We start from the raw sequence: 19503 nt of genomic DNA, 5'->3' as shown, positions 1-19503 counted from the left end.
TAATGAAGCCTGCAAATCATGAATTAGATCTCAAAGAAATAATCTCTGACAGTTAAAAACTACAGGGCCAACATAATTTCAAGGGTGGCATTTTTCTCCCCTCTATAAATTATGTATCAGGGCAAAACAGAGGTGGCTCTGTAGGCATTGTTATGAGAGTAATAGCAAATAGCAATTTGTCTCTTGCTGCCAGAGCTTTCTTTTATTGGTGTGTAGTGGGGTGGGTGACATGCTCCTGCAGAAAAAAATTAATCTCTGCTGCACCTCGTTTTTCTGAGTGCCAGTCTGCTTCTTGTCTGTTTGCGTTTTTTTGGTTTTTTTTTTTTTTTTTTTGTTTTGTTTTGTTTTTTCCATTGGTTTGAATGATGGTTTCTAATCCCATTTCCCAATCTTGTGTCCTCATTACCAAACTGCTCAGACTGCTTGTCTGCTGTGGACAAAAATGATACCCTGAAGCTCTCAGCTATTGTATTTTTAAATGAGGTTATATTTTTATAACCCCAAGTCTCCTTTGCAGACTTAAAGTGTCCCTTTTGGCCCCCACTTTGCCTGTGTAGGAGAGAATGCCTGGTGCTGTTTGCAGTTTCATGAGAATCGCTTTTCTCAAAAATGCATGTGGGGGATTTGCTATTGCTTGGAGCATATTCATTTAGTTAATTAGATTTGTGAAAGAAAATTAAAAGTTTCCTGTCCTAAATTCCAGATGTTTAATGCAATTTGCAAATGGTTATAAATCTATCTAAAATAGCCAGAAGAGCCATAGTTATCCTATTGATCCTGTCCTTTCTTTTCCCTCAAATCCAAGGAGATAAGAGTCGTTAAAGCCTTTCCCAAAAGAGGGGATGGGTGAGCAGAGTGCTTCTACTGCTTTAATAATCTTGCCTATAGACGACTTCTCCTATTTGTTCATTTTCTTTTAATTAACCCTGCAGATTAACCCTTTTTTCATAAAAATTTGGGTTCATGTTTTCTAGTATTAACAATTAAATTGGGTGTTTCCAAAATTGTGTGTGGTTTTGTGCCCTCACATATTTGTTGTGGAGCAGTACTCCAGTGAACACACAGCTTTCTCAGTTTTGCATTATATTTTTCTAATTTGTGAAATTATTTATCTTTATTTCCCTTGTGTCTGCATAAGTTGTCTTAGTGGGAGCAAATTCAGCCCTGGCTGATTAATCTGAGCATTTCTGTTGTCCTGTTTATGTTGTAGAAGGAATGTTGAGCACAATGAGGTTGGTAATTGAAGCTTGTTTCAGTGCTCTCATTTACTCCATGTGTGCTGGGCGTCATTTTTCATCTGCAAAGCTGCTTTATGCAAAAGCTGAATATCTGTTACTTCTGATTTGCATGGCTCCAGCTCTATTTCCAAGATTAGATTGTCTGTGGCACATTTATCTATCAACAAATTGTTTGTCTACGTGATGAGACATTCCCTTTGGCAAGATGGATGCAGTTCTTCATTGCTCAGCCTCCAGGTTACAGCACTTGTGATTCTTGACTGAATGTGTGCATTTGGCTCTAAGGCCAGAGGTACCACTAATGTGAAGTTAGCAAAGAAATTATTAGTGCTCAATGAAGTCTGTACATGGGGATGTGGCTTTGCAGCTTCAGAACAATCAGAATCCTTTCCCTGTCCCAGGATTTCTGTAGTGCTGCTGGAGCCCTCCATGTTTTAGTTGTGTGAATCTCCTGGTGGTGCTGATGAGCCTTGGCTGTGCTGGCAGCAGAGAGCACTGGCACATTTCTCCTTCAGCGGAAATGTCTGCACTGACATGTTTGCCTGTGGAGTCACACAGCCAGTTTCCCAAAGCTCTTCTTCCTTCAAGGGCACTCTGACTCCTGTGACATTTACATCCCACATTCTGTCTTGGTGATTCCCGAGTCTTTCCTCCTGTCAGAGTTGATGCCACTCCATCTTTTGACACAATGGAGTTTGAGAGTTGTGGTTTTCCTTTTTACTGTTAATATACTGCAGCACTTCCAAGTGATACTGATGGGTTTCACCATTGTTAGTTCTCTTGACTTCCAAATTTTCCAAAATTCAGAGATAAGGATGCCAACACCACTGACCTGACCAGCACTCAGAAGAGTATGTCAGGTTTTTATATCCCAAAGCAACACTAGATTGAATTAGAGTCTTCTGAAATTACAGTCAACATGTTTTCTGTGTTTATTAGAAAGGTAATTGGAGCCAGTGTTTTTTTGTTGTTGTGATTTTCTTCTTCTTGTTTTGGTGGTGGTGGTTTTGGGGGGGGTTTGTTTTTTGGGGTTTTTTTCCCTCCATTTGTCTTCACAGATGTGATGGCAAAAATTTCAGCAGCACTATGTCAAGAAGTATAGGAATAGGGAAAAATACCTGATCCTGTATTGTTCTTTTCTCTTTTGGAAAATCTATTATAGATAAAGAGATTCTAACAATTTTTTGACTATTGCATTTTCCAGCAGTCATGCCCAAGAAAGGTGAAAGGTGGCGTAGCAAAGACTTCCTCATCTGTTGTCAGATTGTTGCACAGTGAAGCAGTTCTTGTGCGACCACTTGAGAGCTCCTGTTTGTCACAGCAGCATAGGTGAGGGGATTTGGTCACTGCCTCTTGTTAAAGTGGTCATGTTTTGTGGAAAAAAAAAAAAAAGATATTTAAATAGAATCTGATTGGGGAAAAACAAACAAAAAACCAAACCAAACCAAAACAAAACAAAACAAAAAACAGGCATAGCATAAGAAGGAAATGGTCTTTAGTATTTTTTTAGTGCATTTTGATGCTCTAAAATGGCACTGTGCTCTTTTGGTGGCACTGTATGTCCAGTACTTGTTATTTTGTGAGATTCTGAACGAGGATAAATAGTCTACATAGTAACAGCATCTGTTAAATAGTCCTATCATCAGCCCATGGAGCTGTGCCAGAGTTTCACCAGAGCTGGGAAGCTGCCAGCCTTCACTGGATGAAATCCTGCGAGATAACAATGGCAGCGAGGCAGAATGACAAATACAACTTTTTCTCCTTACTAAGCCGGGGGGAGGGGACTTGCCTTTTGTTTTTTAATATTTTAAAACTTTTAGCATAAACCACAAGCCCTCAACATCTTACAATAAAACCTTTTTTAGTAAAAGCCGAAATTCTCAATTACAGTTGCTGGATTCAGTATCTGAAGTATTTTACAAACTCTCATGCCAGTGTTATGGGACTTCTCAAAGTATCCCAAAAGCTGGTAGCATTGGTAGAAGTAAAAGGTTGCTCCTTTAGACTTAGTGACTTGTGCAGACTAATCCCAGCCTGCAATTTTTTTCATGCTGCTGGGTTAATTTGGGGGTTTTGTCGGGTTTTATTTATTACTTACAGGTTTTTCAAAAAGCATTCTCTGACTCTTTACTGTTTAATATTTAGGTTCTGCTGTTTGTCATCCCAAACCAAACAGGCTGTTTTGCACTCCCCTGACAGAAGGAAGAAAATGTGTTAAAGGAAAATGATCAATGATGAATAAACAGCAGAACTGTTCTCAGACAGATTTTCATTCTTGCTAAAACTGCCTTTTCCAGCATTTTTATGCCTGACTTTATGAGTATTAATTGGGTACGGTCTGGAGAGAGTCCTGGTGATCCCACAGCCTGCCAAGCCAGTGCTGCAAATTCTCAGGGAACTAGCTGGCAGGACAGGTAAAGGACAAAGGACAGGTAAGATACAGAGTGTTCCTATGAAATTAAAAGAGACAAAATAACTCAATTGTTTGTTCTATAAAATAATCATGAGGAATTCATGGCTGAAACTTAAATTGAAGGCACCTTTTGCTGTTTCTCTTGTAGTCCTGGCCTTATATAAGAAGGACTAAAATGTGCTTGCTTGTACCAAGGGAGTTAAGGCAACACATCTTGGAGCTGCTCACCTGTGACTCCTCAAGCTTGGCCTGTCCCTGCAGGGTCCTTGTCCCCCCCAGTCCTGGGGGCTGAGGGCCTGCAGGCCCCCAGACTGTGAGCAGGGAAGCCACAGGTAAGCAGCCTCTAAGGTAAATGCCATGGATGTGCTGCAGGGCACACGAGCCTGCTGCAGATGGTGGCTCTGCAGCAGCTGGCCTCTGTGTCTTGGATGCCATGGCTCCCAGAGGACAGTCAGTGTTCACATGGACAAGGGAAATGTGGATTTGGAAGGTACAGAGCTCATTGGAATAACTCAGGCTGTGACTGAGGAGAATTTGTGCCTCAGATCACAAGTGCTAGTTTAAAAGGAGCAGTGCCTGAGTCCCAGGATGGGAATGTGCTAGAGACTGATATGTTTGCTTTCAGCTGTTCTTTCAGAATGGATTTGAAGCAAAGCTCAAAGTGCAGGGCCTAGGTGACATAATTTGGCATGAATAACCCAGTCCCTATCCATAGAAAACTTGTGGCCTGCTGGGAAGATTTGTAAATTTTAAGATCAGATGAGACAGTTACAGTCCTTTATGGTCCATAGTGTTTCAATCAGTATGCTTGTCATCAAACTAGTTACATTTGAATTATAATTTTTAAATATTCTTGAGTCTTTGGTTAAAGGTATCATTGACTCATTCCTCCATTTCTTCCAAGTATTTATTTTTGCTTCATGGATAAAATTATGCCTTGTGTCTTTCTTGTATTTGTCTTAAAAGCTCTAACCACTAATTCTCATTGTATCATTTTGTGATAGAATTAAGTGCTGTCTTCTGTTGAGAACTGCTGCTGCATGTGGTTACCTGAAGATTGCAATTACACTGGTTTTTGACCTTGTCACTCTGTTAGTTCTTCCAAAAATGTTAGTCATGAAGGAAAGCGCACTTCTCAGTGATGGCTTTTTATTGTAGTTCTTCTCTGGAATCCTTTCAAATTTTCAGTAGATCTTTGAAAACATGGCTATCAGTTCTGCGGTGTAGAGGTAATGACAATAATCTGCCTTTATGCAGCTGATGTTGAATAAACCCATGACTGTTGACTCTGTGAGCTGGGAGTATTGCCCTCAGAGTATGTCCATCTCCATTTCCTCAGTCCTTCCACAGGTTTCCTGCTTTCCAGAATATAGTTTCCAGTCTTGTAGTGTGACCTCACATGGTTTTTCTTAGGTGTCTTTCCTGGTATTTGTCTGGATAAGCCCTGAGGCTCTGTAACCAAGCAGGACAAGTGATATCAGCTGATTCTTTAAGGCATGGCAAATTTTCTGTGGTATCTGCAAAATTTCATTAGCAGTGATTTTTATGCTTCTTTGCATAGCATCAGAAAAATACCAAATAACTTTGTATCAAAAACCCACTAAAAACCCCTCAGAATAAATCCCGTTTTTAACAATGGGTGGTGGGGGGGGTCTGTTAATTTTACTTTTTAAAATATATTAAATGTGGCTACAGTAACTTCTTTTTTCCTCTTGTGCCCCCATAACCCTTGACACTCATTGAAAAATTCAGTCAAATTTGAGCTACTCAGAGGTGTCAAAACTACTAAATTTAGGAAGGTATAGAGACCCAAATGAATGCCCTATGGAAAAAAAAGTCCTGGAGCTATTGCAGGCAGTGTTACTGAACATCAGAGAATCCAAGGGGAATGAGAGGGAACAGACAATTTCCACTTTTAACGAGAGAACTGGGATTAATGCTTCTCTTTTGCAAAAAGTCAGTCTCTTAATTAGGAAAGAGGAGCTCATTTTAAAAGGTAGAAGGATGAACAATAAATTCAAATTAAGCCAGAAGCAGCTGAGGAGCATCCTCACAGATGTTCTTGGGACTGTTGTCACATGTGGCAGATTTAATCTTTCACTTTGGTTTCTGCTCATCTCCAAGGGATAACTCACCCCTCTGACAGAGACTGTTCCTGAACAAACCAGACCACCATGGACAGTGGCTCAGTCTGCCTGGTTTGCTTTGAGCACCTTGGTGCCATTCCTAGAAGGGGCTCTGGCACATGGCAGAAACTCATTTGATGTCCTAAGCTCAAACACTGCCTGTTTCAAAACACAGCACCTTTGGTGCCACTTAGCAGTGGCTGCTGCTCCTTTGGTAAAAGCCACTTTTTCTGTGCAAAACCAGTACATGCAATTCTGTTCTGTGTGGAACATCCAGTCTCTCACTTGGTGAAGGTACTGTCACTTATCTCTGTTCAACAGATGGGGTATCGACCATATTTCCTTCTCCATTCTACTCATGTGACTTCCAGTGAGAAATGTGGCTTTGTTCTGACATTATTGGAAGTAGAGAATGTTGGAAACCTGCATTTGGTGCCATATAATTGTGACTGGCAGTTTGTTTATTCACTTGATTTCTGTTATAATGGCAAGTGATCTCCATGTAGTTTATTCATTTGCAGTGACTGAATCCCAAATCATTCCATTCACAATTAAATCTGCTTTCAGTGAAGTGCATTGAAGAGCTGCAATTGTTGATTTCATTAAAACAAGGGAGGCATTTAATAGTAGTTATTAACTTCTGTTGCTTTGGTTATTTATCGGCTTTCTAAGACATTTTGTTTTCCAGTTTATGACATCATCACTGAAAAGCTTACCTGGAGATTAAACTAAATAATTCCAGTTGCTGAAGGTCAGAACACCCATGGTGTCAGGGTTGTGGTTGTGGGTGTGGAGAGGGAATAGTTTCCAGGCTGATGTGCATCCTCATAGAAACAGGGGTCTGAGCCACTGAAAACATCATGTGAGGATGCCAGGTTGCATAAAAGTGAGCAACTCCATTGTCAGGAAGATTCCTGCTAGCTGATGAGCTGGCATTTAGCAAATCCTTTGTTCTTCCAAGTACACATCCATGCGATTAAAAGAAAATGTTTTTTCAAGGAAGAAAAGATAGGTAAGGGGATCATCACCTTCTCTGCTCTTTGGGCAGGCAACTCTTGGCACTGGTTTTGTGGGTTTCTGCCAGCTGTTCCTGCAAAGCCCACTGATTTTCCTGGATTTTGTATTTGTGCTGCCCTCTCTCTCAAGGGGTGCATTCTGCACTTTTCCTACTTCCAGGCTGAGCAGAGGCCGTGCTGCCACAGCAATGAAGCCCACTTGACTTTGCCTGGTGCTCTGTTCCCTCCAACGATGATGGTAGTTCTCCTCACAGCATTATTTATTTAAAGTAAGTTAATTTCAGAGAAAGCTTATCTTAAGAATAATAAAGCAGGCTGTGTGCAAACCTCACTTTCCCCTAAGGATTAACGTTCCCTGGATCTAGGAAGACACAGCTTTCAATCTGTTTCCACAGAATCACTTTTTTCAGACAAGTTTCTCTAGGCAGAGTAGCAGATTTTAACCCTTCAGTGGGTTTGGTTTGGTTTGTTTTGTAAATGGGTCTTTTAGTTCCAGCTCAGAGAAAGATGGCTTATCAGCAGACATTTGATTTCCTTGTTCTAAGGAATCAGGAAAATTTCTACCCCTGAGGAAATTAGCCAGCCCTGTCCCCCAGCAGCTTTGCAGCTTGCCCAGTTGTTACTGGTGCCAGTGGAGCTGAGGTCTGTGTTCAGCAGAGCAGCTCTGACACCAAGAGGTGGCAATGCCCATGCCTGTGAATAACCAGAGGAGCTTAGAGCCTTCCCCATGACCCCAGCAAGGCTCAGGTGACACCAGAGGCGCAATACAGAGAGGGTGTAATTGTTTTGATGTTTGCAGAGTTGTTTTTACGTGGACAAATCTGTATTTTGGCTTGTATTTTTCTACCAAAGTCATAAATATATGAGGAAATTAGGTTAACTGGATAAATGGATTTGCAGATAGCCCACAGAATTTACACAGTGTGGGGCCCTCATTCATCTTGTACCACAGTGGGAGCACAGGGCATGATTTGCCTTAGTTCTCCCTCCTTCTCTGTTATTTTAGTAGCGCTCTCTCTTATTTGAATGCTCTCTCATTCACCTTTAAGCTAAGTAAATGAGTATGGTAAATAATTGAAGCCAAGTTTGATCCCATGGGACAGCTGCAGTAAATGGCTCAGTGGGCAAATGGCCAAGTTCTTCATCTCTGTGAGCAAAGTGCTGCCTTCCCCTTTTCCAGCCCACAGCATCTGCAAAGGATGATGTGTCCAATGTCACTGGTCCTGGTAGCTAATCACTCGGGGTCATTTATTCCTCCAAGGGAAGTGCTTTGACTCCCTGCTTTCACTTGCCTCTGCAGTCCTGAATCCTTTGTGGCAGCTAATTGGATCTGAGGCTCTACTGACATGTGCATCCCTAGGTGGATTGGGGGGTGGGGGGTTTGTGCTCCTTTTTGGGTCTGAGTAGTTGGAGATAACAGGGTGTTAGCACTTGAAACACAAATGCCACCCACCTTTCATGTCTCTGGCAAACAAAGGCTCAACAGCATGTATCATGTTAATTAGCATCCTTTCCATTTTGCATATCTGCGGTGATACTGATGACTGTTGAGAACAAGTGAAAGTGATTATCTATTTTAAAATTTAAAAAGAAAACAAAAGGTAAGGAGGCTGAATACAGATAACCTAGGAATATTAAGTATAGGTTTTGAAAAGAGTGTTTCCCTTTTTCTGGCTTGGACGCAGTGTGTGTGGGATTTTAATACATGAGCATAGTTCAGAGGAGTCTTTACACCCTGGGGCAGGTGTGGTCCTGAGACCACTAGAGATCAAGCAAAAATTACCATTTTCTGGGACAGGAAGGAAAGGGGTGAATCAGGCTCATGTGTGGGGTAAGACGATTGAAGTGAGTAGGAGGGGTGGCACAGGAGTGAGAAGAGGCCTTTGAGGGTAGGTTGGGAGATCTGTGGAACACGAGGCTGATGTGTGAAGGCAGGGGAGGCTTGCTGAGAGAAACAGTTGGTGGGAAATGTGACTGGAGAAAGGGAACAGAAACTCTTTTGTACCAGTCAGCTTTGGAGCAAGTATATGAAGAAAACCTGCTACAAAGGGAGTTTCATTCTGGAAAATAAATGACATAGTTGGACCACAATGACTCACAGGTTTGCCAGTGTCACTGCTGTTGAGGATGAGTTTTCCCAGCCAGCTTAATAATCTGAAAAAGAGCCTATTTATATGTAAACAACAGTTTCCTTCTACGGAATCAGCATCAAATGTATCCTGAATGCTCTGTAATTAGGTATGTCACAAAAACCATGCACTTTCATTCACCTGAAATTCCTCCAGCACACTGGTGAGGCTTTTGTCACCAAAATCCATAACTGTTAAGAATAATTGACTTAATAACATGGTAGTTACTTTGCAATGTCAGGCTTCTGAGTAAGCAATTGATTTGATTTACCTGCCTAGTTTCACCCAGCCCTTTCCCCATGTCTGCTGCAGCATTCAAACTCCTTTAAAACAAGAAGCAGCAAGCCAAGAATTCATATTTAAAGCTTCTACCCCTAGTTTCACTAAAAATAAAGAAGATGGAGGGTTTTTTAAGGAGGTGTTAGACTATCTCATTGGGCTGTACCTGTGCTAGGTGCCATACATACAGACAGACAGCTGAAATAATGTGTTGGTTCTGCTACTGGCTTCATTCTCTAAATGAGCCAAGAAACTGCACAGCTTCAGCTTAACGTTTGGAGCCTGTGTGTCTGAGTTTGTTATGATGTGCTTTATTTAAACAAACCTGGGGAAATGACACACAAGTATTTCAGCTATTGCTGTGCCTAAGAGCAGGTTACATGGCAGTGGCCTCTGGCTACAGAGCGTTTATTTCCCCTTACACCACCAATAATAGGAAGCTAAACAATGATAAAATGTCTGTCTCTCCCTTGGACCTTTAAAGGCATTTGGACAAAATCAGGTGCAATTTGCTGGAAACATTTGAATTTGCTCTTGCATGAAAAATTTTGAGTTGCAGACTTTATTAACTTCCCATCCTTGTGATCTCCTGTTTAAAACAGATGAACTAAAGCTGCTGTGGCATTCATTGGCATTTCAATAGTATGAAAAGTACAGGGATGTTTCAGTGGCTCCTTTCCTGCAGCCTCAGCTGGTTGCTGCTGCCTGCTCTCAAGCACAAGGAGGTGATGGTGGGAAGAAGACAATGACTGAAATTGCAATTAAATGTATGCACAAACTGTGGCCCTGGAAACACTGGTTTGAAAAACCCAAGTTTTTAAACTTTATTACTTTCCTATTAAACACTATTTCAACTTCTTGGTTCTTGTCAGAGCACATAGAGAAAGACTTTTCTCTTACAGTTTCACCAGTTGCCTGCTCCAGGCCAGTCTTTGCTTTTGCTTCCAGATGAACCTCAGTTTTGCCAGGAAGGTTCCTCTCTCTCTCACACACTCTCTCTCTGGTTAGAAATGCCATTCATTGTCTCAGATTCTGTACAAGTGCTTCATCTTCCACATTGGGTTTGGTATTCAAATGCCTACTGCAAATTATTTATTATATTATCAACTTTATGGCATGACTAGAGTCTGCTTATTCCTGTTTACAAGTAGCTGAAACAAGAGAAGCAGTGACTTTTCAAGACTCTGTAGAGAGCCTGTGGCACAGCTGAAAGGTCTTACCTCAGTTGACCTAAGCCAGGAGATTTCAGAAACATTCATTCTTTCTGCTCCCAGACCATTTCCTTTGATCTGTTCCTGTATTCCTTACTCTTCTGAAGTTACACAGCCAGTGCCAGTGCATCTCTCTTGATATCAAACACTGCTAGAGCAATAAGTATTTCAAATAAATTATTGAAGTTTAGAAGATCTGTAAGGTGATGTTTGATGTTGGCTTTTTCAGTCAAGTTAGGAGAAGAGAATTCACTAGCTAGTGGGTTTCTGTGTTAAAGGAAGCAATTACAAAAAAAACCAAAACAAAACAAAAAAAAAAACCCAAAAAACCACAAAACAACTAAACATTAAGTCCTGAAGTTATTTCACATTTGGGGAAAAAGCAAGGAAGGAATCCCAGGGCGCTGAGCAAAGTGTTCTGGAGATGTGTGACACTGATGATAGTGGCAAGAAATTAGCATATTGTTCCTTAACTGCCAAATATCACCAAAAATAATGCAGCATCTCTTATTTACTAAATTCTTGAAAGATTTCTATTTATAGGCAGATGGTGTAAGGAAGATTTCAGTGGTGAGGAGAGCATTTATGGTTCTCAGCTTCTTATTGACAGGCTTGGGGACGTCTCATTTAAAACAAGCCATACCTGTTGGTACAATCAATCTCATCTCTTCTTAGCAGGCAAAAGCTCCCACAAATGACCTTATAGATTAGGCACTTTCTGTTTACATTCGATTTCCCACTGCCTGCTATTTGTAGAGAATGATTATCAAGGCATTAAATTAAAAGTTTTGCCTGGTGGGAAACTACTGGATATTTTGTCATTTCCTTAGAGCCTCTCCTGTTCTGCTGGAGAGACACAGAGGTAGGGGAAGCAATCACCAGAAAGGTCAGGAATATTTGCTTACCTATATTGGAGCACTGCTGAGAGGCTTTCTCCAGTTTGGGGGACTTTTTGAGGAGAGGTTTTGTTCAGGTTGTGGTAGGAAAGCATTGAGGCTTGAAATTGAAAGTCTCCAGTTGCCTGCAGGTTTGAAAGCTGGGGATGCTGCTGGCACCCTCTGGCCTTTTCCTAAAGGCTATGCCCAATCTAAGTGACATCTCATTCTTTCAACAAGCTCAAAAGGAGTTAATGAGGATCTCCCCAAAGCCTTCTTTTAACCTTTATTCCAGGGAAAATTCCAGAAAAGCCACCTTCCCTCAGTGTTCTGGGACAGGGGAAGGACTTTGTGCCTTCAGTGTTACTGGAGCTTTAGTTTGATCAAAGTTGTTCCTCATATTAGCTGTAAATACTGATAATACCCCTGTTCAGCACAGACACAATTCTCTTGTTTGCCCAAGACATTTTGCTCAAAGCACTTCCTTCTGCTTATCAGCAGCAAAATTACAGGACTGGGCTTCTCAGGGAACAGTATTTGTCTTCTGTTACATACCTTAACAGTAAGTACATAAACTCCAAAGCCTCTCATTTAGACAGAGAGTGAGAAGTCTGTGAAATCACCCCCAGGAGCTGAGAAGGCCCCTACAGTCCCCCATCTGTAAAACAGAGATGGAATTAATTATGAACCTGGGTGTTTGCAGTGCAGAATGTTCATGCAGTGCTTTCAGCATGTCTCTGCTAAGCAGGAGTTTGTTGTTGCTGTTGTTACATAGTTTTTATCTCATCCTCAATTATTCTTAGCTTGTCTTACTCAAGGAGACAAGGTGGAGTCTGACAGCCTCAGGTCCTCTTGAAGTGTGCAGGCTTCTCCAGCTGGGCTTGTCAGCCAGCCAGCCACAGTTCTGCTCAGAGGCTCGGGATTTCTGGGGCAATGAGGGGACAAGGCTGACAGTAAAAGCAGCCTTAGTCTGCATTGCTACAGCTTAAGTAGCTGCCTCAAGGCAATACAGATTAAGAAGGAAACACTTTAATTTGGCCTGAATTTATATGCAGGCTGGAGTAAGATTTTTTTAAGCAATTTTTTGTCTCAGCTGTAGTTTAGGTGAGGCTCAGATAGATCCCTGCCCATTTTCTCTAACTGCATCCAGTTTCCAGCCACTTTCCCTGACCTCTCTGACAGGTTCTCTCCAGTCCTGCCACATCTCTCGTAGCTTTCCCTTCTGCAGTTCAAATACTCAGTTTTCTTGAAACTGGAACTTGTCCACCTTAGATCAGTGTGTATTTTTAAGAAAGTCTTTGTAATAGGACAGTGGGAGATTAGGAGCCCTGTTAGGGCCTAATGGAAGTCAGTGAGAAAATACTGGTGCTCTTTGCAGTAGGAACAGGATCTTAGCTTAGGTAAAGTGCAGCAATATGCATGCTCTGCTCTAAGAAATTATTCTCTTGAAGGCATGGATTGTAGTGGATCACCACACTGGGACACATTAACCTACCAGAAACACCACTGGAACCTGATGGGGTGATAAGCATGGGCAAGGCTCCAGTATGTCCAGTATGTCTGTGAACCCGTGGCTCACAGGAATTTATATGGATGGCATGGATGGCATGCCAGCTTCAAGCTTTCACCTCTCATCTGTTGACCAATAAATCCCAAGGAGGAAAAGAATTTTTCTCTTCTTCACTAACAGATTGATAAAAGGTTCTTGCTGCCAAATCTTTAAGAAACTCTTTTGTCTGAAGAAATCTCTGGTATTCCATATGTCTAAAAACAGGCATCTCATTTAGAGCAACAGTTTGTCTGCAGAGTTTTTGTTACTCTTTGTGCTACTTCACTAAAGCTGTGATTTGTGAAGGGCCTGGCTTGTGTATGGAAGAATGTAGGAAATTGAAATTGCAGAATATTAAATATAATACTTGGGTCCTGATTTGAGATAGGCATTTTGCCTGGCTGAGGACTGGTAGCTCAGAGACAAACAAGGGAAGCTGACAGATTGGTGAATATTGGGTAGGATCATTTGTCAGGAGATGTGATGAATCACTGTGGCGCAGCATTTCATTTTCAGAAAGATCATTTTCTGAAAAAATTAAATTAAAGGCAGAAGAGACAGCTGGGGGTGTTTTGGAAGTTTTAATTTAAATCAAAGTTACAATTAGAATAAAGGCACATTGAAAAAGTTCCTGTTATTCTAAAAATATTTTGAGGAAGGAAAAGAATTGAGGTTAGAAGGAAACAGGAAGACCTGGAAGAACACTTGCCAGCTGTGCCCCACAAATAGGCCTTGGATTTTACTTACCTCTCTCTAGTCAAAGCCAGTAGGAATTGTATGTCTAGAGCTTCAAGCAGTGCTTCAACTGCAGGAAGAATATCCATCTTATAACCTTGCACACAGGTTATTTGAGCAGAGGTCAATGTGCTTTTATTAGGATTGCACGTAGAGACTGAGCTCCTCACAGTAGGAACGAGAGCAGCCCTCCTGTTTCATTTCGTCTGGGCTCTTAGGAAGTCCAAGGCTACATCAGCACTGATTAATTCATGCAAGGTAACACATAAATAACAAATGGAAACAAGGGGGACACAGAGGGTGGGGGGCTTCCTGCTGGTGCTTCAGCTGCAGACACCAGTGCCAGGAGGCCAAGGGCTGATCCCTGTTCCCCCTTTCTCCTGGAGCCCAGTTGCCACCCACAAATTCAGTTGTTCTGTACAAGGTTATTCCTAGGGTTTGATCAACACCTTTCTGACCCTAGTGTAAGCAAACAGAAGAGTGTGAATGCTTCAGGGAGTAGCTCTGTGACAAAGAGATTTTAAAGCAGCTGCTCTTCACAGAGCAGCATACTGTTGTATGTACAGCACACTTAATTAGAAGGTCAGATGGAAACTTTAGTAAAAGAGAACTGTGTAAAATCCTACCTTTGCCATTACTTAAATCAATATAAAGTTCTCACTGTGTGTATATGTGTAAAACTGGTATTTCCAGATGCCTTTCCTGTCAGTGGACATGAAATAAAAAGGTAAAACAATCTGGCAGTACTGTTCCACAACATGTTTGCCTCTTTCAAAGTTGTATCCTGCATAGAGATGAGAGAGAGAGAAGGAAATGAGACACACACATGATGTGGGATTCTAAAAAACATTACATCCTCTTCCAAGCAGGATTCCAGCAGGTATGATGGATCGTACTATGTGCAGGACTTGATATTGAGGCTTTCTGAAATAGCAGTGGGAGAACTGGTCACATAGTGCCCTTTTTCTTGACTAATGTGCTGGTTACTCAGTTTCGGAAATATGAAACTCTGATGCCAGCTGTGTTCCCAGTATAAAGGCTTTGCACTCTTTGTGCAGGAAAAGTGGTTAATTTTATGAGAAAGCCTCAGCAAGTTGTTTGCTAGTGAGGCTTCTCCAGGTAGAAGGAAGATCAGGAATGCTTGGTGACACAATCTCTTGAGACCATGCTAAAGCACACATGGACTAACAAAACTTTTCTCTTGATCTTCTATGAATGTTAATAAATTATCATGATGTTAGTATCCATCCCAAATAGGATGTCAAGATTGCAAAGCAAAACTTGAGTAAGGAAGTGCAAACTTTGCATTTTGCATCCTTTTAACATGGCATTTACCCTTCAGATAAGAATTGCTGTTCTCTCCCTTGTTCCATATTAGTGCTGATATGAACCTAAGGCTGGTGTGTATGTCTCTCACTCTACAGGGCAGATAGTCTCAGGTGAAATAAATTAATATTCAAAATAAACCTTTCTCTTTCATCTTCAAGGTAACAGATTACCTTGCTGGATTTCTGTCCCCACCTGTCCTTAGTTACCCTGTTTCTCTTCACCTCTGTCAGTTTCTGAATAAGAATTAGTTTTTCAACAATTAATTTACCTCACTGCCTCTGTAGGACATTAACTAAATTTCTAAGCCTCTCTGAGACTGGCATCACAACCATGCCCTTCCATCCTAATTGCTGGCTCTGCTGGAAATCACAGCAGGTCCAGTTGAGACACAGGGAGCTGAGGGTAAGTGCAGAGCTGAAACACAGTTCAGTCTAATTCTTGAATGCTAGGAATCCCCAGCACATATAAGTTTATCGCTTATTGCCTGTAATTTTCTCAACCAATTCCAAATTTAATGACAGCTTTCAGCTTTGGTGTTCTCTTCTAATTAACGTACCAGTGACTATAATCTCTGTGTAAAGCCAAAAGCAGCTTACATGATAATTACAGAGGGATCACAGCACCCTCTGTTTAAGGAAGGCATCCATGAGAAAGGTCTTGCATTATAGTTAAGGTGCTGAGATTAACTGGTAATTAATCTTAACCTGTGCTGTTTCTTTTACTGCCTCAAAGCTTTTTTATTACTGGATCAACATGATGCTGGTAAACTTTCAGGAAGGAAACAAAAGAACTGGACAGATCAAGCACAGTCTTGCACATACAGCAAATACAGCAGAGGCTTTCTGGACATGGTGAGCTGTTGAGGTCACAGTGTTTTTGTAGAGTCATACTGTTGAGTAATTTTATATTTTTCCCATAATAATTATGATGTAGTGAGTTGAAAATTTTTCTTTTACACTGTGCAAGATTCTTTGCATCCACCTTTTTTGCAGCTGCAGTCAGAAAACAATTCTGACTGCACAAATCAGAAGTGAAGCCCAAGTGTATGACAGAAGCAGAGTACCTTTGCTGCCTCTGTTAACTCAAAATTAGCATTGGTTACATAATTTTAGACATGCACCATGTCTGTCTGCTTTCCAGTATGGAGGAGTACACATTAATGCTCTTGGTCACAACTAAATATACTAAACTAAAAGGAAACACTATGTGTACATGAATATTTTCATAGATAGGCTTATTTGCAAAAATGTGGTTAAACTGTATCCAGTCTCCCCGTAGTACTTTTGTAGTTATGTAAGAAGGGAAAAGATGTATTAAAGGTCTCTGTGATGAGAAACAGGAACATAAACTCCGAAGAGGAACTCCTTATGTTATTTACAAACTGTTGGTTAAACGTTTATTCATTACAGTTTGGGACCATTGTCCAACAGCTCTATGCTCCATGCTCTTTGATTCTGAAATGTACTCAGCAAATGTTGAGTTCTGTGTCTTTTGTTGTCGGTTTCAGATTGACAAGTATGCTCAGCGGGATCTGAAGAAAGGACTTCACTTGTATGGGACAGATGGAAACATTGGCCTCACTAATGCATGGAGCATCATTCAAACAGATGTAAGTCTGAGCTCTGTCTTTTACCTCTTCCTCTTTACTTTCTGGGTTCTGTAACAGCATGTTCTGAGTGTGAACCTAATTAAATCTCCAAATCCCAAGTCACTCTTTGCCGCCCAATCAGCGCATTAGCAACTAAACTTTCTGCTTTTTGTAACAAGCAGTATTTTTTATTTACTTCCCCTTTGACAGAAAATAGATTCCTTTTAAAAGAATGCTATACTAAGAATGCTATACTAACGATATATTACGTTACAGAAGAATGCTATACTAATGTTATACTAAGTTGATGCCTAAATATCATGCAGTTCTGTGCTATGTGGAGTGTGAAGGAGCTGGTCAGACAGGAAACAAGTAGTACCTTTTCTTTAAAGGCAAAGGGGTGGCTTATGTTGGGGTGAAGAGCAATAGCATAAAAGCAAAGAACCTCTTCAACCACTTTTTGATTTCTGTTCTGTCTCCTTTTGCTGCTACTATTGCTCCCACTAGTGAGTCAAAATGGAAACAGAGCGTGGTGTTTGTAACCTCTTCCTACAGTCAGTACGTTTTCCCCAGCAGAATTCAATCATCCTCCATCACAGGTGGACTGGGAATGCTTTTTGCTGTGTTGTCACTGCTCTTCCTTTGTCCTGATTCTCTGACAGCCTTCTGCCAGTGTTCATCTGCTAAGGACTGCTGAACATTGTAGCTGGCTTCCTCCTCTGTCCTTGTCTGAGGGAACACCATCACTGACAGTTCAGGTTTATTAGCGCTGTACTTGTTTCATATTCAGTTCAGTCAGTTCTCCTGGGGGGTGCTCTTTGTGATTTTGTGTTCTCTGCTTCTCGAATGGAAAAGTGCTCCAGCTTTTCTCCTGCTTTAAGCAGAAGCACTTGCAGTGCCTTGGCTTCACTCAAAAAATTTTGCATAGCCTTCTGAGTTTCTCCTCCAGAAGTACAAGTGTGGTACAGACAGGAGGGGTTTAGTCTTGCCTGATGCCTTAAATGGATCAAAGACAGTAACCTCTCCCACTGCTCCCAAAGTCTCCTCTTATGCACAATACAAGGTAATAGGAGCAACAGGCTGCTAAGAAATATCTTAGACATGAAAACCTTGAGGTCACTAACAGAACAAAAGAAGTGATTGGCCAAACTCCTTGTGCATCTTTGGGTCTGCAGGACCTGTGCTGAGCGCAGTAGGTTGCCTACAACACTCCTGTGTGTGAAAGACAAACAGCTCAGGTCCAGGAAACAAGCCAATTTCAGTCCTGCATCCCAACAACTTCATATGAAAAGTTCTTTCACTTACCTTTAGAAGGCCTGAACATCTTGCAGTATTGTTAATAATTTCCTCTTAGAATACTTTTTCCTGTATATCAAATATGAGAAGGCATCAGTTACTGACAAGACAAATGCATTTGGTGGTGCTAGCTTGAGAGTAAGCCATGTGAAATACAGATAAGATTTAATCTTTAATTTAATATCGTTGCTTATATCCAACAGTATTACAAATTTTACTCTTTTACCGTAACTTAATTTTGTGTAGTAAAAATGTAGTAAAAACTACTAATATTGAAATATTTGTATTAAGTATTAATCTGCTTTCGGTGACACCCCAAGAACTCTTAAAAGCATATAGCAAAGGTGGGGGGAAAGGCAGTTTTTGGAGGTCTCATGGAATATAAACACCATACTTCTCCCCTTTGCGTAAAATAGGTGTAACAATATATGCAATGTCTAGTTCATATAGTCACATTTTTTCAAAATCTTCATGAGTTGATTGGATTCAGAAAAGATGTAAAAACATAATAATAATTTTGGAAAGCGACATTATGGTGAGAAATTATAAATACCTTATATAAACAGGCAAAGATCAAGTAGTGATGTGATTGCAGTCCTTAAAAAGAGAGCAGGAAGGAAAAAGGGTTGTGAGAGAAAAGGGTTCTGTAATTGATCCAAGATCTAAAAACTCAAGTTAGACGTATCTGGTGGTCAGATGTTGTTGTACAGCAGCACAATAGATTCCTTTTCTCTAAAGAATAAGACCTGGCTTTTGGCTTAAAGGAAATGGTCACGTTCAGTGACCAGCTTGGGTTTGAGGCAGGACTCAATACTTTGGTTTTTGTAGTGCTGCAGATCATGGAAATTTGTCCTGGTAATTCCTTTGGTCTTGAAACCCATTATAGTTTAAAGAGTGCCTTATAAATTTCAGATTAAACTCATGTTAGCTAATTCCTAGGAGCTCAAAAGATGATGAGAAAATGCCACCCCATGGGCTATGTACAGCCAGGGGACCATCATCCTCTCATGGCCACAGTGAAATTACCACTTGCCTGCTTGGCAGCACCACAGTGTCAAAGTCATTGTGCTTCCCATGCTGGGCACTGAGGAAAACAGCAAAGAGCTCCCACAGATCCATTTTTGCCACTCTGCATAAATGGTTCTCACATGTATCTTTCAAAACTAGGTGGGAATAGATTATTGCAGAGGTGCAGCAAAGACAATCCCATCATGGTTAATTATGTAAAACACTTTGCAGTTGAATAGCGCTATCTAAATGCCAGCTTGGGGGGTTTTTGTGTAATAATCATTATCTCTTATATCCCTAATCAGTAGAGTGTAATCACTGATTGGAGGATTAGGGTGATGCAGGGGATTTTCTGCAAGGGAAGTCCCAGCTTAGGCTTGCTGTTTTCATCCTGTCTCTTAAGGCTCACAACAAAACCCACAGTAGGGCAACCACGATGCCATACAGGACAGGGTTTTTCCTGATGGAAGACATCAGTCATTGACTGAGCCATGGGCTGTGACTGTATGAGGATGGAAAACAGCATTCTCACAAAACGTGCTGTGTAAAAAATGTGACAGTAACAGAAATCATAAGGAGCCCTTGTCCCCTCTGCATTTGCACTCCTTTCTTTATAAAAGTATTTTTCAGAACCTGAGCAATAAATTTGACATTCTGGCATAGTTCTAAATTTCTCTCAAGATTTAAGATAGAGACCATCCCCATCCTGCA

General features: G+C 41.0%; 1 protein-coding gene across 8 annotated transcripts in view; it reads left to right on the top strand.

The window, feature by feature from the left end:
* Nucleotides 1-19503, top strand: part of TSPAN4 (tetraspanin 4) — a 417482-nt gene that overhangs the window by 380048 nt on the left and 17931 nt on the right. For all 8 annotated transcript variants that reach the window (XM_030275480.4, XM_072929804.1, XM_072929806.1 and 5 more), the window contains one exon: nt 16408-16509. In XM_030275480.4, the coding sequence (XP_030131340.1) occupies nt 16408-16509 (102 nt within the window). The remainder of the gene's footprint in view (nt 1-16407; nt 16510-19503) is intronic.

The sequence above is a fragment of the Taeniopygia guttata genome, chromosome 5 (assembly GCF_048771995.1).
Source record: "Taeniopygia guttata chromosome 5, bTaeGut7.mat, whole genome shotgun sequence".
NCBI classification, from domain to species: domain Eukaryota; kingdom Metazoa; phylum Chordata; class Aves; order Passeriformes; family Estrildidae; genus Taeniopygia; species Taeniopygia guttata.
This window is presented reverse-complemented; position numbering and strand designations above follow the sequence as displayed.